The sequence below is a fragment of the Bos taurus genome, chromosome 29, assembly GCF_002263795.3.
Source record: "Bos taurus isolate L1 Dominette 01449 registration number 42190680 breed Hereford chromosome 29, ARS-UCD2.0, whole genome shotgun sequence".
NCBI classification, from domain to species: Eukaryota; Metazoa; Chordata; class Mammalia; order Artiodactyla; family Bovidae; genus Bos; species Bos taurus.
The window spans coordinates 38,595,990-38,614,784 of NC_037356.1; the positions used below are offsets into that span (position 1 = coordinate 38,595,990).

Genomic DNA, 18,795 nt, shown 5'->3' on the forward strand with positions numbered 1-18,795 from the left:
GAAGAACTAAAGAACCTCTTGGTGAGGAGAGGAGATGAAAAAGCTCGCTTAAAACTCAACATTCAAACAACTATTCACAAAAATATACTCAACATTCATGGCATCCAATCCCACCACATCATGGCATATAGATGATGGAATAGTGGAAACAGTGGCAGATTGTATTTCCTTGGGCTCCAAAACCACTATGGACCTTGACTGCAGCCACAAAATTAAGAGACACTTGCTCCTTGGAAGGAAGAAAGGCTATGAAAAACCTGCACAGTGTATTAAAAAGCAGAGACTCACTTTGCTACAGAGGTCTCTAGGGTCAATGCTATGATTTTTCCAGTAATCATGTACAGATGTGCAATAAGGACCATAAGAAAGGGTGAATGCCAAAGAATTGAGCTTTTGAACTGTGGTCCTTGAGGAGATTCTTGAGAGTCCCTTATACAATAAGGAGATCAAACCAGTCAATCTGAAAGGAAATCAACCTGTGACCCCTGCTGACTCAGCTGAGGCATCTACTGAGGGCCTCCAGGTGGAAAGAATGGATGCTTCCACTGCAAAAGTGCCTAAGCATGGCAGCTCCAAGCAAATAGTTTGTAGCTCCACCCCTGGAGAAAGCTCAGAAAGGCTGAAGGTTCTGTGGAATCTGGGTCCCCCGATACATGCATTGCATTCTCCCCAGCAGCATTTGTGGGGATTTTCTCCCTGGGACTTGGAAACGACGAACCTGAAAGAACAACACTCAGAAAGTCTCTTGCAAGGACTGACAAATTTGTTTCTGCAGTCGAGCCTTTTTATAGAAGCAGGAACAAAGAGCTTAGAGTATATGGCCAGCAGAGCACGTATGGGGTTAAGACATAATCAGTAAGAGATATTTCAAGGACAGCACATTCTAAATGACCCAGGTGTTTATCCCATGACCCATTTTCTCAAGCAACATCTTTAATATTATTAAATCTTGGCGCCGAGCATAGCTAAAAGCAGGAGATGTTTTTCAGCTATCGCAAAGCCTGGGTACTTCTGGCCCTCTGCCATTTTCCCAAGGACCTTCTCCTTCAAGGCTATTTTGTGCTGTTCTTCCCAACATATCGTCCTTTTGTTTTTAGTTTAAGCACGGCAGCTGCTAGTTGGACTCTGTTGTGAGAGGCATGGAGTCTTGAGTAGAGACATCTGTATCCTATAATCAGTGACAGAAAAAGTAGGGTGATTAATACATATATAAAAATGTTGCTTCCTGAAAACCAAGTTCTAGGGTCTAGGGATGATAAGGTTTTAGTTAAAGTATCATAAAATTTAGTGCTGTACAATTTCTTAGGTACCTTAACTTGAAAATTAGCAATTTGTTGTTTCAACAGATTGATGTCTAAACTTGAGTTGTCTGTGAGATCCTGCAAATGTGCTTTAACTTTATCCCAAGGATACTCAGTGCTATTATAAGGCATGTTAGTCAGACAAAAAGACATAAAATTCCAGTGACAACGTATATGTGTTTGGAAAGTCAGTTGCTGCACTTGATCTCCTAAGTGGATTATCACAGTTTGTAACTCATTAATTCATATTTGTAATTGCTGATCTATTTGGGCTTGTCCAGTCCAAAGATCATGAGAGTCTTTGTGCCATGCAGTGATAAAATCATGATTTTGTATAGAATTGTGTAATGCCATACCAGACAGGGTTCCTACTGTAACAATGGATATTAGACTAAGAATGCCAGCAATAATCCACCCTATTATGCGTTTTGACCTTTTCAGACCATTTCTGAGCAGAACTGAAAGGAATACAGAGTCAGTCCATGGCTTTGTTAAATTGACAGGAAGCCACAGTTCAGACCTCTGCTTGACTATAGTGATGCTGGCATTGTGGTAAGAAATAGTATGGTTTAAACATGTATATAAAGCACAAGCTGTACAGTTAACAATTTTAGCAGAAAGATCTATGTCAAAGTTACCCACAATAAACATGTATGGGAGGTGCACACAGGATTGGTTATAATCTGTACTATTATACATAAAGGTATAGTTTTGGGGTTTTAAAGCCTTCACAGTCCCATGTACACTGGCAAAGAGTTCCAGTGCAGCAGGAATCTTCCAAATATGCCGCTGTTCAGGTCCTATAAGAGGGACTATAATTCTGGGCCAAGGTGGAGACAACCCTCCATTATACCAGTTTAACAATATATCCTTATCAGTCCAAAAAGCCAATATTGGTCTTATGGAATCCCCACGTGTTGACTCTATGATACCAGGAACAGCTATGATTTTTTTCTTGCTCCTCAGAGCAATTCACAAATAACCCATGAGGCCCCCAATCCATGAATTTGAATATGGATTGATTTTGTTGTTTGATAGAAACCTTCCCAAACTTCCCGACAGTCAGACCAATATAGTGGTTGAATTGATCGTTTCTTTCTCCAAGATACAGCATCACATATTAGTTCTTTAGGCTGGAAAAGTGAGTCAGTATAGCTAGCTATTTGTCCAGGATAATGTCTTTCAGAACCATTTAAGAGGAAGGATGCAGTTGCAAACATTCCTATACTGTAGGCGGAAACATTGTGTACAGAGTAAGCCCACCATTGTGGAAATATAGTGATGCACAAAGAGTGAGCTCCGAAGCATATAGGTAGTGTCTTGAATCCAATTGAAACATTTATCTTTTTTCCTTCATCTTCTTCATGAATTGGCCTCTGCATTGACCATGGGGCAGGGAAGTGCAGACTATCATTGGTGAACACCATAGGAGCCTTGTCAACCCAATCCACTATGGATAACAAAGGTGGATTAGGTATATATGCCCAATAAACATATTCCACACTTACCCCAGAGGAACATGAAAGAACAGCTAACATTGCCAGAAACAGCTTATCTGGAGTCATAGAAGTTCCAGTGTTCTTCAGTGTTTGCTCAGCCTGACGAGTCATGTTTTTCACTTGAGCCTATGTCTGGTAAGGATTCAGATGGTGGTGTTTCCTCATTGGCTCCTCCAATGTCATTGACAAGACCCTTCACATCAGCTTCGTCACCTGCCGAGGGAGTCCAGTCTTGGGGTCCTTCTCGGTAATGGACATGGCGAAGGAGAATCCAGATTTCCTCTCCATCTGCAATGACAAGACCATAACCCTTGCCTAGGGATTGTAAGATTCCCGGCAGCCACTGATTTAATTGCTTATACCATATTGGTGTATTGATTTCTAATTTGCTGTTTTTGTCTTCTGCAAAATGTCTATCTGCACGAGTGTCAGAATTATTTTTTGTTAAGTTTAAAAATTTTAGGGAATAAAGAGTTAAAGATAATAGTAATTGAGGGTTCATAAGATAAGAAGTGTATCTCCTCTTCCAAATTCCCCCTTTCTGTTTTAATAAATGAGTGTTTAGGGTGCGGTGGGCTCTTTCATTAATGGCTTGACCCTGGGGATTATAGGGTATTCCTGTAATGTGTGTGATGTTCCATTCCAATAAAAATGAACGAAATGAGTGCAAGGTAAATGCAGGTCCATTGTCTGTTTTCAGGACTGAAGGAATCCCCATAACAGGGAAGGTGAGTAAGAGTGTGGAAATGGCATGTTTGCTGGGTTCTGAAGAGACAGGTATTGCCCAGATAAAGCCAGAAAATGTATCTACTGAGGTAAAAAGCCAAAAAAAAACTTTCCTAGGGAGCAGTGAGTGAAGTCAGATTGCCAAAGGGAATTAGGCTGTTGCCCCCGGGGGTTAACTCCTGAAATCGTAGTTCGTAAGTGCAGAGGAGCACAGACATCACAGGTTGTAATAATATGCCTTGCTTCAGTGAGGGGAATATGGTATTTAGAGCGCAATCTGTTATAATATTTAAAATTGGTATAAAGATTAGCATGTTCATCACTGACAGACGTAAAGATGGGAGCTATGAGCCTGTCAATGGCATCATTTCTTGCAACCAGAGGACCAGGTAAACCTGAATGAGCACATATATGTGCAATGAGGAAAGGTTCTGTACGTGAGCGAATTAAGGCTTGAGTATGTGAAAAAAGAGTATATAATTCTTCATCTAGATTGTATAAAAAGGTGGTAACAATGTCGGGAAAAAGGGAAGCAAGGCATTTGGAATCAGTATATACGTTGAAGGATAATGATTGAAGAGCCAAAAGCGCATATAAAACATACAATTCAATTCTTTGTACTGAAGAATAGGTAGTGGGTAATTTCTCTTTGATATCAGGGCTGACAATCCCTGCTACGTCTTTCTTGTTGCCATAAGTGAAATAGGTGGGTGCATTGGAAATAGGCTGGGATGCAATGATATTAGTTATAATGAATTTAGTACATTGTAGAAAGTCCCATAATTTTCCTTTTGACAAATGAAATAAGATAACATTTTGAAAATCATTTAATGCTATTTGCATGGTCAGGTTATACTGTAAGGCAATTTGCAATTCCTTTTTTGTCAAAGGGACGTGTATTGTATATGGATCAAATTCAGTCAAAGTTTGTACATGGCATGGCTTCTCCCTGACATGATTAATTGTCCTATTTTCTCAATATATGATACGATTTTTTTAGACTGTTTAGTGTGTAAATATACCCATTCTATTGGGCTGTGTTGAGATATAATTGCAGTGGGTGAATGTTCAGTGGGGAATATATATAAAGAAACTGGTTGGTCATGATCTAGCCGAGTTCAGAAAGATTGTTAAATGTGTTCCTCCACTAAGGCTAGCTCTTCTCTGGCCTCTTTTGTTAGCTGCCTAGGGCTATTAGGGTTAAGGGATCCCTCTAAAATTTTAAATAGATTTTGTAAGGCATGGGTGGGGATGCCAACAGATGGCCATAGCCAATTAATATCTGCTAGCAACTTTTGAAAATCATTCAGTGTGCGTAGAGACTGCACAGAAATTTGAGTTTTTTGAGGTTTGATTTTAGATTCTTCCATAACATGTCCTAAATAATTAAAGGGTGCTTTCAATTGAATTTTATCTGGCACAACAAGCAAGCCATGATTTTGAAGAGAAGTAGTAACTTCATTATATAACTGTTGTAAACAGAGTTCAGATTCCATGGAGAGAGGCATATCATCCATGTAATGAATTACGAAAGCAGTAGAATATTTATCTCTAATGGGTTGTAACAAAACAGAGATGAGATATTGGCAAATGGTAGGAGAGTTCATCATTCCCTGAGGTAGAACCTTCCATTGAAATCTTTTAACAGGAGCCATGTGGTTTATAGAAGGAACTGAAAAAGCAAAATGTTTTCTATCTTTAGGATGCAAAGGTATAGTAAAAAAGCAATCTTGTAAAATAATAATTATAGATTAGCCTTTTGGTACCATGGAAGGGGAGGGTAATCCAGGTAGTAATGGCACCATAAGAATTATAGTATTATTAACATTTCTTAGTTCTATCAACATTTGCCATTTTCTTGATTTCTTGTTTATTACATCAGTTTCACCCACTCCTAGTAGTCTAGTAGGAGCCACAATTTTACCCCAATCAAGGGGCCATTCTTCTGCTCTAATGATTGAAATGTCAGCTCCGGTATCTAGCATGCCTGTGAAATTTTTTCCCCGTATGCGTAAAGTGAGCATGGGTTTCTGATGTTCCTTTAACAAGGTGAATAGTGCAGCAGTAAGGTTGGTACTACCAAAGCCTCCCTGCTGAATTTTGTCAGATGCTTTCATTGGTTTGACATATGGTAAAAGTAATAATTGTGCAAAATGTTCCCCTTTTTGTACATTCCCCATTTTCACAACATTTACTATAACATGTATTTCCCTTTTATAATCTTTGTCCATAACATCTGTCAATACCATTAAACCTTTCATTGTTCAGCTATTATGTCCCAAAATTAGTCCCACCATCCCGGATGGAATCAGGCCATAATATCCAGTGGGAATTTTGTGGAGGTTATATAATTCCATTAATTCCATGTCATAAGGGCTAGGTATATCAATGCAAGCACTCTTAGATGTAGATGCTAGTAGCGTCATAATGCTGGGTCCTCCTTTTTTAACGGGGCTAGAATATGGCCCCTTTATTAGTTTCCCTGTTGTTTTTGTTGTGCACCTGGGGTCAATGTGTTTCCATGCTTATCAAATTTAGAATGACATTCATTCAGCCAATGGAACCCCTTTTTACATCTTGGACATACTCCTGGGGGTCTCTTCTTATTAGAAGTACTATTATTTTTTCTGGCCTGTTGGCAGATGGCATTGTTTTTTTCATATGGCTGGCCTTCCTGCAGTTAAAACATTTGGCATTAGCAGCTTTCTGTACATTAAATGTTTCTAATACCACCAATTTTGCTCTATGGGACATAGATCCGATATCCTTACAAGCTTTCAAATACTCCATAAGAGAGCCAGTCTCTCGAATTGGTCTAAGCATGGATTGACATTCCTCATTAGCGTTTTCAAAAGCAAGTTGTTTTAAAATAATATTTTGTAAAGTCACATCCTTAATAGATTTTTTGATTGCATCCTTTAATTTCCCTATAAATTGAGAATATTCTTCCTCATGTCCTTGAATAATCTTAACAAATGAACCATCAGATTTCGTGCTATCAACCTTTGCCCACACCCTGCAGGCAGTTTCTTTAATGAAATGCAACATCTGAGGGGTAATATTAGCTAATTGCACAATCATATCGGCCACGGCTCTTGTTCCAGTGAGTATGCCATAGGTTAAATTGGCAGGGTTACCATGAGATTGCTGGTTAATCATCATTTGTTGGGCCTCATCATTAACCCATATTTGCCACTGAAGTAATTGTTGAAGATTTTGAACCATCTTTGCTATTTGAAAAAAATCATATGGCATCCAATGATCAGCCCATCCTTTGAGGAATTCTACACAGTAAGGAGAAGTAGGTCCATACAGAGTGCATGCTTTCTTAAAGCTAGACAACATGCCAAAATCTAGATTAGCCCAAGTATTTTGCCCTTGGGAAGGCTGATTAAACTGTATTGGGAAAGCAAAAGCGCAAGCAGGCATCTCCCTAGGAGGAGTGAAATGATTAGTACGGGCAAAGTTAGCAACTGCTGTTACAGGTGGAGCAGAAGGAAAAACCTCAGACTTGGGCTGTCCGTTGAATGAAATGACCTCCTTTCTAAGTGCCTTCAGTTTCGACACATCCTGTATATATATGTCTCTAAGTTGTTTTTCTAAGGATTGTGTCTGATTGAGCATAACATTCTTATATTTCAAAGCACCTTGCATATCTTGTTCCTTAAGCTCATATTCATGTAAAGACTGAATAGTCTTTACTTCAAAATCAACGTTATGCCCTTCAATTTGTTCTATGATTGCCTGTATGAGTGACCATGTAACCCTTGCCGATATGCTTGCAAAACATTACTTTTAACCCTTTTCTATATGTCTAGATAGAGTGTCCCCTCTTCTGGGAACCATGAATTGTTCCAGTAAAATATGATAGCAGTAATTCAAATGATCTCTTGAGATATTAATACCATTTTGTTTCAGAAAATGATGCATTATAGAAATGAAAGGAATCTTATTGCTATGTTGTCCCATCCTGCTTACCTCTTTCTTCAGGGCTTGTTGCTTTGTTCAGCCTTCCATTCAAGCCCCTGTTCGTGGCATCACTTGTGGGGATTTTCTCCCTGGGACTTGGAAACGATGAACCTGAAAGAACAACACTCAGACAGTCTCTTGCAAGGACTGACAAATTTGTTTCTGCAGTCGAGCCTTTTTATAGAAGCAGGAACAAAGAGCTTAGAGTATATGGCCAGCAGAATATGTATGGGGTTAAGACATAATCAGTAAAAGATATTTCAAGGACAGCACGTTCTAAATGACCCAGGTGTTTATCCCATGACCCATTCTCTCAAGCAACATCTTTAATATTATTAAATCTTGATGCTGAGCATAGCTAAAAGCAGGAGATGTTTTTCAGCTATCGCAAAGCCTGGGTACTTCTGGCCCTCCGCCATTTTCCCAAGGACCTTCTCCTTCAAGGCTATTTTGTGCTGCACTTCCCAACAGCATTGGAGGCAAGAAAGGGGAATTCTGGGCCCTGGAGGAGTGGGGTGGCTCAGGGATCCACTGGGGCCACCACTTACCAAGTAGGACTGGAAAGGACAGAGCAGGCATATGTGGCAGAGAGCTGGTGACTGGGGTGTGGGAACAAGAGGGAACCAGCTCTGCATGAAGTACCTCACCCAAAATCCCCTGGAGGAGAAGCCCAGTGATAAGATCATCTGAGATGGGACAAAGAGAGTCTATTTCTTATCCCTTATAATTCCTCTGAATGAGGAGGTGGTGGAGTTGGTGAGCCATCACAAACTCTTCCATGGCCTAGACCATCTGTCAGTCGCTATCCTTGGGGCTGCCTCTCCCCAGCTTCAGTCATGTAGTTCTGGAGGAAATTGACAATCATGTGTGCTGCTGAGTTGGGGCCAAAGACCATGTAAAGCTAGTCATAAGACCCCATGTCCCTGCCAGGATGGCTGATCTAGTGCTGTACATGTGATCTGAGGTGGGTCATTCAGAGAACACCCTTGAACTCTGATGTCTGCAATCTTCTTTCCTTACTAGGTGATGCCTTCAGGATTTAAAACCCTAGGGCAGGTAGCTTGAAATCCCTCACTAGGTGTAGAAGCCTTAAGGAAAAATGTTGCCAGGCTAAGACCATCAAAGTAGACTGAAGGGAAAGAGAGAAGGTGAGAGAGAATTCATGACTTCTGATTTCTTGGGTCTAGTCACTGAGATCTTTGTATTTGCTTTGATTCTTGTATCCTGGATTCCCAGAATCATTTAAATGAGTCTCTATTTTCCTTGAAGCCAGTTTGAGCATGGCTCCTTTCAATTTTGATTCAGACTTGGTTCTAGATCCTTCAGTCCCAGACACAAACAGAGGCAACCATTTGATTCAGCACCATTAAGAGTGAAACCCTTTATTCTTTACTAAGAATAGAGTGTGAAGACCACCAAATACAGTTCACCAGCATTCTGGGCAGGAGTGCCCAAAGTGTGAGTGAGTGTGTGTTAGGAGTGGCCTTACTGATTCCTGAACCACTCTAAGCATTTACACTGCCCGTGCCAGGCCAATTCTGTCATTTCCTCGATCAAAGACCGAGAAATACAGTCTCAGGAAGACGTCACCCAGGTACCAGGTCTCTGTAGATGAACTCACTCGGTTCTCTTGAAAGGTGGTATAGCAGCGGCCTCTATCATCCTGGGGGAGTCAGAGACACACACCAGTCAGCATGAGCCCTTACCGGTGACTTCCCCCAATATCCAGAACCAGCACAATTCTTTGTTTTATTTCCCTCTTTTGGTAAGTATCAAGGGGTTTTCTCAGCATCAGAGGATGTCAGAGTTCATCCAAAACCAAAGAGGGCCAAGACATGAGGTTTCCATGAGGAAGGGTGTGGTGAGTGCAGGACTGGGAGTTGGGGAAACAGAGGAATGAAAAAAAAACAAAGTCCTACTATAAAGCATAAGGAACTATATTCAATATTCAGTGATAAACCAAATGAAAAAGAATAAGAAAAAATATATTTTTTCTGTGTATGACTGAGTCACATTGTTGTGCGGCAGAACTTAATGCACACTGAAGATTAGCCAATCTTCAATATATATTTTTTTTTTTAGAAAAGAACAAGTGTGTCCATAATTCCCTTCACTCCCTGTTACTTTTCTTCTCACACCTGCTCCTTGTTTTCTCTGCAGAGAATGCTGGTTCTCCTCCTGCATCCCTACAATCCAAACTTTATTAAAAAAAAAAAAAAAAACAAGCAAAAACAAAAAACTTTTTTTGTATTGCAGTATAGCTGATTAACAATATTCTGAGTTTCAGGTGGACAGTAAAGGGATTCAACTTTATGTATCCGGGTATCCTGGTCCAAAGACATCTCTCCCATCCAGGCCGTCATGTAACTGAGCGGAGTTCCCTGTGCTACAAAGTAACTCATTGTTAGTTATCCATCTTAAATAGAATAGTGCCCACAACACGTTCTTGAAGACTTAACTCAGGAACTCAGAGAAGCCTCGCTAAGACCACACTCACCCTCTTTGGCCACTCCAGGCTTGGTTGGGTAATGTACTCTGTTTCCCCATACCCACTGGTCAGTCCGTAGCCCTCATCACCCCTCGTAAGTCCCCAGTGCCCCAGTGCAGACCATCTTGAGATGACATTTGCATGGAATCCAGTGCAGTTTTGCCTAGAAACAAGTAACCCTCCATATGGCTTAATGAGTTTGTCATTTTAGAATTCCTGAAATTCCCTCTCTTCCTCAAAGCCTTCTTGAGCCCATCAGCCTGCTCTGAACTCTCGAAGGGAGCTGACATGAAGCCTGCACCCTGTGACAGGGCTGAGCACTCACTGTGCACCCTTTATTCACCTTAGTATCCAACCTCCCCACAGAGGGGTCGGGGACATCAACTCACAGAGGAGGCACCTGGCCAGAGCAATGGGAACATGCAGCTGAGAACTAGGCTGACCATGTAATTTATCATCCAAACCAGGCAAAGTTTGAGAAGGGAACAGAGATTGTTAACTTATCATGGACATCACACTGGGACTGTCACCAGCCATTCTCCTTGTAACATGGGCTATTTCAGGGACTGCTAGAGCTGAATTTCATGTTCATGCACCTACGGGTTCAGATTGAATTGAAACTCTTTGAGGACTGAGGACCTTAGTGTTCCCCTCTCCCTGACTCCCACCATGCCCTATGGTGTGGCATCTCCACATTTATTTCAGGAAGATCAGTGTTCCACACAGCCCTTACTTCTCAAATGATTGGTTTTGTGGGAGGCACTGGCCCAGCTACAGGGCTCAGCAGCATCTGCAATGGGGTGACATGGCCTCCAGAGGGCGCCCTCCTCCCAGCAGTAGCCCAAGGGTTCCTGCAAGCTCCAGTTTGAGAACCAACCTTCAGTATTGTCCTCTCACCTTGAGGATGTAGGCTCGACCTGGCACTGGGTAGTTGATGCCGTTGATGGTGAAGACAATAGAGGGCAGGGTATTGACCTCAGAACATGGAACGTAGTGCTGTTAGAGAGAGAGGGAGAGAGGTTGGCCCTGGAGATGCTTCTGGTGTGTGGAGACTGGGAGTGACCCTGGGGCATAATGCTTCACCTCGGAACCCCGTGGTATGGCACCGATGAGCCTATGGATGTTATTGACCAGTCTTCTTGGACCTACGATATCTGATGTCCCGGTGTCCACAAGGGCCTTGCAGCCATCAGAACAAGCAATAATCTTTCTTTCAATGGAGATGCTGAGAGACAATGGAAGAAAGCAGGCATCAAGGTCACTCTGAGTCTCCCCAGAGTTGTCCCCTTCCCAACTGTCTCCTAAACAGCCCTTCATCTCTTGCCCTCTTTTCCTTTATTCTCGACACAGCACCTTTCTTGACTTCCTCGGATGCAGTACTTGAATATACCAGGATCTTTGTACCTTTACACAAGCTGGTCTTCCTTCCTAGAAGACACCAATCCCCTTTGACTAGCAAATTTCTTCTCATCTTCCAGATTCCACCTTAATTGTATGGTTTTCGAGAATTCTTTGCCCCAGTGTTTATCAGTCTCCTATCTTGGTCACTCTCTGTAGACCCTCATGTCTGCTTCTGCTGCTGCTGCTAACTCACTTCAGTCATGTCCAACTCTGTGGGACTTCATATAGGGCAGCCCACCAGGATTTTCCAGGCAAGAGTACTGGAGTGGGTTGCCATTGCCTTCTCCTTCTCATGTCTAGCATGTACCAAAGTCACAATTCACTATGTGGGCGAGTCACCACATGTACATCTGCATTCTTAGATGTGAGGGTGAGTTTTATTCTCATTGTCTCCCTAAAGTGCCTGAGACACAGTGGACACCCAATGCTTGTCTTTTCAATGAGTGAATGAAGACTGAGAAAATAATAAGAAACCTCCAGAGAGCTGTATCTGATGGGGAACAAACAACAGGTCACAGCAGAGTGAAGATGGAGATTCACAGGGGCAGCAGATTCTCATAGTAGGGGGAGAAAGGGGCTCCTCTGGGATAGTGTGTCTCCCAGCATTGCTCCTACAACCAGCTCAGACCCTGAGACCCTGGCCAGGAAATACATGACTAGCCCACAGAAACTCCAAAGGACAGGTCAGCTTTTGTCTGAGGGTATCACACAGAATCCTATCAATTATGCCTCTTGTTCTCAGGTCACTCCTGGATCCCACCTTCCTGATTCCCTGATTCTCTGTTATAGACCCTGTCCCACTGTGTGCCCAACAATATGGCGTGTCCTTTTTATTAGTTGCTTTCACATCTTAAGAATGCAGCCAACCTCTCTCCACTCCTGGGTAGCTGCTCCCTAATAAGACCAGTTCTCCCCATTTTCTCAGGACTGTCCCTGTTTTTAAAATGACATTCATCTGTGCTGAGAACTTCCTATGTCCTAGGTAGCCCTGGACAGTCTGTCATCTTATCATAACTCTGTTCAGGCTGGTGAAATTCTCCATGATCCTCTGTTCACCACATTGTAGAGTCCTCTAACCATGGACCCCACCTCAAAGGGCAATGGGTGCAGCCCTACGCCAGCTGCAGAGACCTCTCTGGACCCTTTTACAACCCTTGTCAGAGCCTTGCTCAGAAGGCCTGAGGATTATGAACCCATGGATTGTTTGTGTATCTAAGTGCTTGTGTGTTTGTTTGTATGTGTGTTTCCATGTGTCTCTGTGTGTGCTTCTGTGTGTCTGACTAGCTATGCATGTTTTTATGTGTCTCTGTGTATGTTTAAAGGAGAAGGCAATGGCACCCCACTCCAGTACTCTTGCCTGGAAAATCCCATGGATGGGGGAGCCTGGTGGGCTGCAGTCCATTTGGTTGCGAAGAGTCAGACATGACTGAGCGACTTCACTTGCACTTTTCACTTTCATGCATTGGAGAAAGAAATGGCAACCCCCTCCAGTGTTCTTGCCTGGAGAATCCCAGGGAAGGGGGAGCCTGGTGGGCTGCCATCTATGGGGTCGCACAGAGTCAGACACGACAAAGTGACTTAGCAGCAGTAGCAGCAGTGTAGGTTTATATATGTCTGCTTGTGTGTTTCCATGTGTCTGTCTGTGTTGTTGAAGGTGGTGTATATGTCTGTGTGACTGTGTGTCTGAGAATGCATTTGTGTGTGTCTGCCTGTGTCCATGTACAGTAGTGGGAGCATCACTTGGGCTGACCCTCAGAGGGAGAGGCTTACCGGTCCATGTGTACACTCCAGTCGCCTGCTTGGATCAAGGGTACCCAGTTGAGCTCTCCCTCATAATAGCGGTGGTCCACCCCACCAAACATCACCACACTGCCCTCCCGCTCATCTCTGTAGAGAGAAGAGAGGGGGCAATCCTTGGAGGATAGTAACAGCAGCACTGTCTGAGAGCTGTGCTTGTCCACCCATCAAGGCCCTAATAAGGTCCCCATGTACAGATGCAGAAATAGCATCTGGGAGAGATTGAGATCCAGACTGAGGTCTGTTACTGGCTAGTGAGTGGCACAGAGGAGGTTAGAAGCTGAATCACTTGGCTGGGCATCACCCACTATGTCTTCTGAAGACGCCCTGGACCTCCAGTGACGAGTGCTCAGACACCCTCAGAGGACACGATGCTGAAGTGTTTTGGTTTCCCCTTGTCCACCTTGTCATTTTTTCAGGAAAATCAAGGCCTAAGGGGAGTTCAAAGGGTGTGAGTTCAGGTTACCCAGAGTTGGCTTCACTGGCCTGTGACCTCTACTGTCCAAAGGGCCACACACTGAGAAGGGACCCCGCCTCTGCTCTCCCTGTCTTGAAATGCCTAATATTTCTTGAACAAGGGGTCCCACACTTTTGTGTCCCACACTTTCATTTCTCACTGGCTCCTACAAATTGGGTAGCTGGTCCTGGGCTCCCAGTGAAATGCTAATGAGGAAGGAAAGATATCCACCATCCTTCTCATTTCTTCTTTATCAAATTCATAAGCAAATCCTAATGCCTTTTCCTTCAACTTGTTTTCTGTTGCCTTCCATTAGTCGTCCTCCTCACTCACCCCACTAGACCGTGTTACTGATCTTGAGCCCAGGAGAAGGGTTGGGTTCCAATAAAATTTTATTTATAAAAGCCAGGGGTGAAGCCAGTTGGGCCCTTCGGCCATAGTTATCTTGGGTTAGATTATCTCTCACAATAGTTCTTTATCAAGTGTACTATAATTTTCGTGCAACTGAAAGCACCTTCAGCTAATTTGGAGAAAGGGATTGTCCATCTCAGACTTACTTGCTCAAGTAGAAGGCAAAAACAGGCTCAGAAATGGCACGTTGATTCTTCAGCTTGTCAAAGATGGGGATGGCTCCAGAGAAGGATATGTTGGGGTAGTTCAAGCCCAAGACACCATCATAAATTCTGCCCTCAAACCCGTATTCCTCAATGCTTAGACCAAATGGCTGGTCAGTACTTACAAGGTTCCCAATCTGTGGGAGAGAAGAGTGTTCCCACTTACAGATACCTGAAGTGGGGCTCAGACTGGGCTGGGGTGCATTGCCATTAGATCATCAGAGAAAAATTGAGGCTGGGCTCTGTCTTCGGTGGCCCACAGATGGTTAGATGAAGCTGGGAGGGGAATTTGGGTTCGATTTGAGATAGGCTGTGCATTTTGTAACATTTGCCCCTCTGAAAAACACCACTGAGTGAATCAAATTGGCCTCATGGCTTCTGTACAGGTGGGGCAACCAAGAGTCAGGCCAGGTCCCATTGGTGCCATCTTATGGGCAAAACCATCAAGAGTAAGATAGCTTTCTCTTTGTCATCACTGTGACCTATGACAGGAATGGACTGCATTCTCTGTAATGTACTGTGGATTCTGCATCTGTCCAGGAAGACAGAAGCCAAAAACACAATCTTGCTTGCAAGGTTCTATGAAACTACTGCCTGGGGAATTCACTTTTGGGGACACGTGCATATTTCTGTGAGTGTGTATGAGAGAGAAAGAGAGAGAGGGGAACTACTCAAGTATTTTGGGGGAGGCAGGCCATAGGTTAATTAGACTCTCAAGGGTCCTCTAGAGTGAGAACTCATTTATCAGACCCCTTGACTTCTCAGGCCCCCAGTTTCCCACTCTGGATACCTGAAGCCCTTGACTGCCCCCAGGGTCCCCAGATCAGTTTTGTCCTGTCCCCAAACACCCCACAGCAACTTCAGTCCTGAAAAGCCAGCCTAACTCCACCTTTTATCACATGTGTGCCCTCAGCAAGGTCCTTGCTGTCTGCACCTCAGTTTTCTCATATGTCTCATGAGCTAATCAGACCACCTGCTGTGTGGGATTGTTGCAGGATTAAACCAGTTATCACCTGAAAATGCCTGGAACAGTCTGTGAATATAAAAGTGGGTGCTTTTTTCCCTTCTTCTAGCTCCCAGCAAAATGAACCTTGAACTACTCATGGGCAGAGGAGCTGCATGTCCACACCTCAAGCCACTCTCTGGGTTAGCTGATTTGTTTGCTCATGTGTTACCATGGGCACTGCCTCCCCAGAGACATGATCCTGTGGATAAGATGGCCAATATCTATGGAAGTTAGTATAGGAGGGGTCCTGACAGATGGTGCTGCATCTGTTTTCAAGCAGTGGTCACTCCATAGCCAGTCCTGACTCGGCATTTGTTACACTGTTACCCGAACTGTGTCATGAACAACAACTCCTTTCATTCTCCCAGATCCATAGGTGATCCTGAAGGTCTTATTGGTAAGCCGGAAAGTGGAAGACTGAAGATGTCTGAACCTAACGTGTGTAGCTGCAGACACAAGAGATGAGTGTCATCAGGTGTCAAGGGTGGAAACATGGTGGCAGGGCAAGTAAAGGATGGTCTGGGTATAGTGTATCTGTACTCACAACAGGCTGGACTAGTGCAAAAGTCGGAGGGCACCCACAAGTCAGATGAGGCTGTGTCAAAGACAACCTGGAATTCCTGAGGGGGTGTTCCAATGGTGATGTTACCCATGTAGACCAACTACAGGGAGAAGGAGGGAGTGGGTTAGTGCAGAACTGGCTACCCTCTATTCCCACACTGATGCCTCCCTCTGGGTGTCACATATCTCTTGAGATCACTTTCTAACCATCGTGAAGCTCACAGGCTTTGGTCACAGACATATCTGCATTTGATATATTTTTCCTGTGCTACATTGTATGCAGGATATTGACTCAATGACCAGACGTTGAAGTGGTACCTCCTGCATGGGAAGCCCAGAGGCATAACCACTGTGCCTCCAGGACTGCTGGACACCCAGGGAATCCTGGTGCCTTCATTTGAGAAGCTCTGTAGTCTCTTCAAACCCAGCCTTAGCACCCACTTCTCCAGGAGATCCTTCTTGATCAACCCCAGCCACTCCCTCTAAACTCAGACCACATCCAATCAACAGCACACAGTTGACACTTTCATTTGACATGTGTATTTACTCTTTGCCTACCTCTCAGGCTGGCATGGGCATTTTTGAAGACATCTTTAAGACAAAATAAGCCCTTTTTCTAAACTAAAAACAGGAACCACAGCGATTCTTATGGCCATACTCAGAATACAGATTCAGTAACTTTTTACTACCATCATTCTTGCATCTGTGGAAACTGAATTCCTCTACCTGGGGATTCACAATTGCTTTGCAGTTGGTTCTACCTTTTGATCAGTGATGGTTCACTCTTCATTTATAACTGAGTGGCTCATTTATTTCAGAAGGAACAATCACCCTCAAACTAATGACACGTCTTTGACACAGAAATGGATGTTTACCTGCCACCTGGTAATTGCCAGGCCCAGTCACAAAGACCAACAGTTGAGGATGAGAGTGCCTTCTCCTCTGGGTGGGGTCCCTCTTTCCAGCGTTTCTGCCTTCTACAGGAACCCAACCCCAACATCCCACCTGGGACCTCCAGATGAGCCCCAGTGCTAGGCTAGAGCACCAGAGGGCGCTGTGGAGTACCATCCTCCCAAAATACTCACATCCTTGATGTTTCTCAGCGGGTGAGTAGTTAGATTTGAGCCACGAAAAGAAATCTGGGACAGACTGTAAGCATGCTCCTTCAGAAAATTGTTCAGCATGTTTTTTCCACTGACGACATTTCTCATGGTCTTCAGTCTCCTTAGAGGTATTCTTTCACCAAGCATTCGACAAAGAAAACAAAGAAGATGCTACAATTAGCTGTCAGTGTTAAGGTATAACTGTTATTGTTATGGCCTTGTGTATTTTCTAACCATTTTTATGAGGCACATTATTATCAGAATTTTATGCATATACCATGGCAAAGACATAGATTTCAATACAGGTTCTGTTCTGCAATCTTGCGTAAGACATATGACCATGAGTGTCTCAGTCTTTCCTTCAGTATAATGGTAGAATGTAACAATACAAACCCTCCAAATAGGATATCTTGGGGATAAGTGAAGTGATGGATATAAGGTACCTGATAAATAGGAAGTCTCAACAATGACATCCATTAGCATTGCTGTTGCCATCCCACTCGTTCCTTCTCATAGAACCTCAAGGAAGGAGGTAGAGGGGAACTCTTATGCTCTTTTACAAGTGAGCAATTTTAAATTCCAGAAGTTTCTGAGTTGACTCTGGTCACACTGCTTGTCAGATACAAAACAATGTAAAACAGTGTATCTTTCTCCAAGTTGAAAGAGAAGAGAGAGTTGAAAGAAGAATGCAAGATATAGGGAACAAGTAAGGGAAATTCAGAGGCTTGAGAAGGAAGTAAGAGTCAAATGAAAAATTAAAAGAAAACAACACAAAGAGAAATACACTCCCAGTGACTTCCAAAGAGATGGAGAGATAAATGACAGTGATACCAAAATGCAGACATAGACATAAACACACTCAAGTAGACAGGGGAAAAAGGGGACACATTGAAAAAAATGTAGAAAAGTACTATTCCACAGGACCACATCAACATCTGCATTGACTGTGCATTGAACAGTTGTAAGGAGTTGCTTTTTCAATAGGTCATGACATGACTGGACCTCAAGATTTGTGCAACCCAAATGTACACCAAGACCTTTGGTTCCACAGTTCCTATAGCAAGTTACTTATCAATAAGTAAGAGTTGAGCTTTAAGACTCTTAGGGAAATATTCCATTACATTCTAAACCTGATGGGTGGAAGAATAATCAGATGAAAAGAAAAATCTGAGAAAGGAATATGATGTGGCTTATAGTCCCCATACTTACTTGACTATGCACTCTGAGAAGGCCACCAGCCCGAGGAGCACAAGCCACTTCATGTTTATTTCCTGGATCCAAGTACTCAGGGAAGATTTGGTTCTTAGCATGTAGTGGTGACCAGGAGCCCCTAGTTATATATGCTCTGACCTACCCTAGTTTTCCCCTTTAGGCCACTAAAAGATCTGAAAAAAACACAAAGGTCTTGATAAAATCTTTACTTTCATCAGTGTGCTTGGTTAGTGGCCTTTGAAGCTTTTCAGAATACAGAGAATTGAACTGTAATCTCTTCCTTGAAGCTTGTCTGGAAAATCAAACTGATCTGCATGGACATCTAAGAAGATGGAGAACCTTGCCTACTTGGAGAAAAAAATGGCTAGGAATATCATGAAAATGGGTACTAGGGGCAATGCTCGACACTCGTGATTTAATGTCGTCTTCCTAGCCATTTCATGAGATATGCATTCCTGTTTTTTCATTGGAGATGAGATTGCTAGGAGGATAAGTTGTCAAATGGTAAGGTGAAGACTTCAGGGACAGCCCAGGGCATACAACTGGCTTTAGGTAGTCAGTCTAATGGCAGATATCAGGAGCACCTATGATGCCAGGCTGCATCAAAGATTTAGGGTAGAGCAGTACTTCAATTGCATGGAATTCAATTCCTCAGTATTGG

General features: G+C 43.1%; 1 protein-coding gene across 1 annotated transcript; it reads right to left on the reverse strand.

Moving 5' to 3' along the window:
* Window positions 1-8,875: 8,875 nt before the first annotated feature.
* LOC281964 (pregnancy-associated glycoprotein 1) lies at window positions 8,876-18,204 on the reverse strand. The gene is given in 9 exon segments (NM_174411.2): window positions 8,876-9,158; window positions 10,881-10,979; window positions 11,067-11,208; window positions 13,155-13,271; window positions 14,196-14,389; window positions 15,586-15,704; window positions 15,803-15,920; window positions 16,905-17,055; window positions 18,132-18,204. Coding segments are annotated over 9 exon segments (1,143 nt in total). The 5' UTR covers window positions 18,185-18,204; the 3' UTR covers window positions 8,876-9,008.
* Window positions 18,205-18,795: the final 591 nt, after the last annotated feature.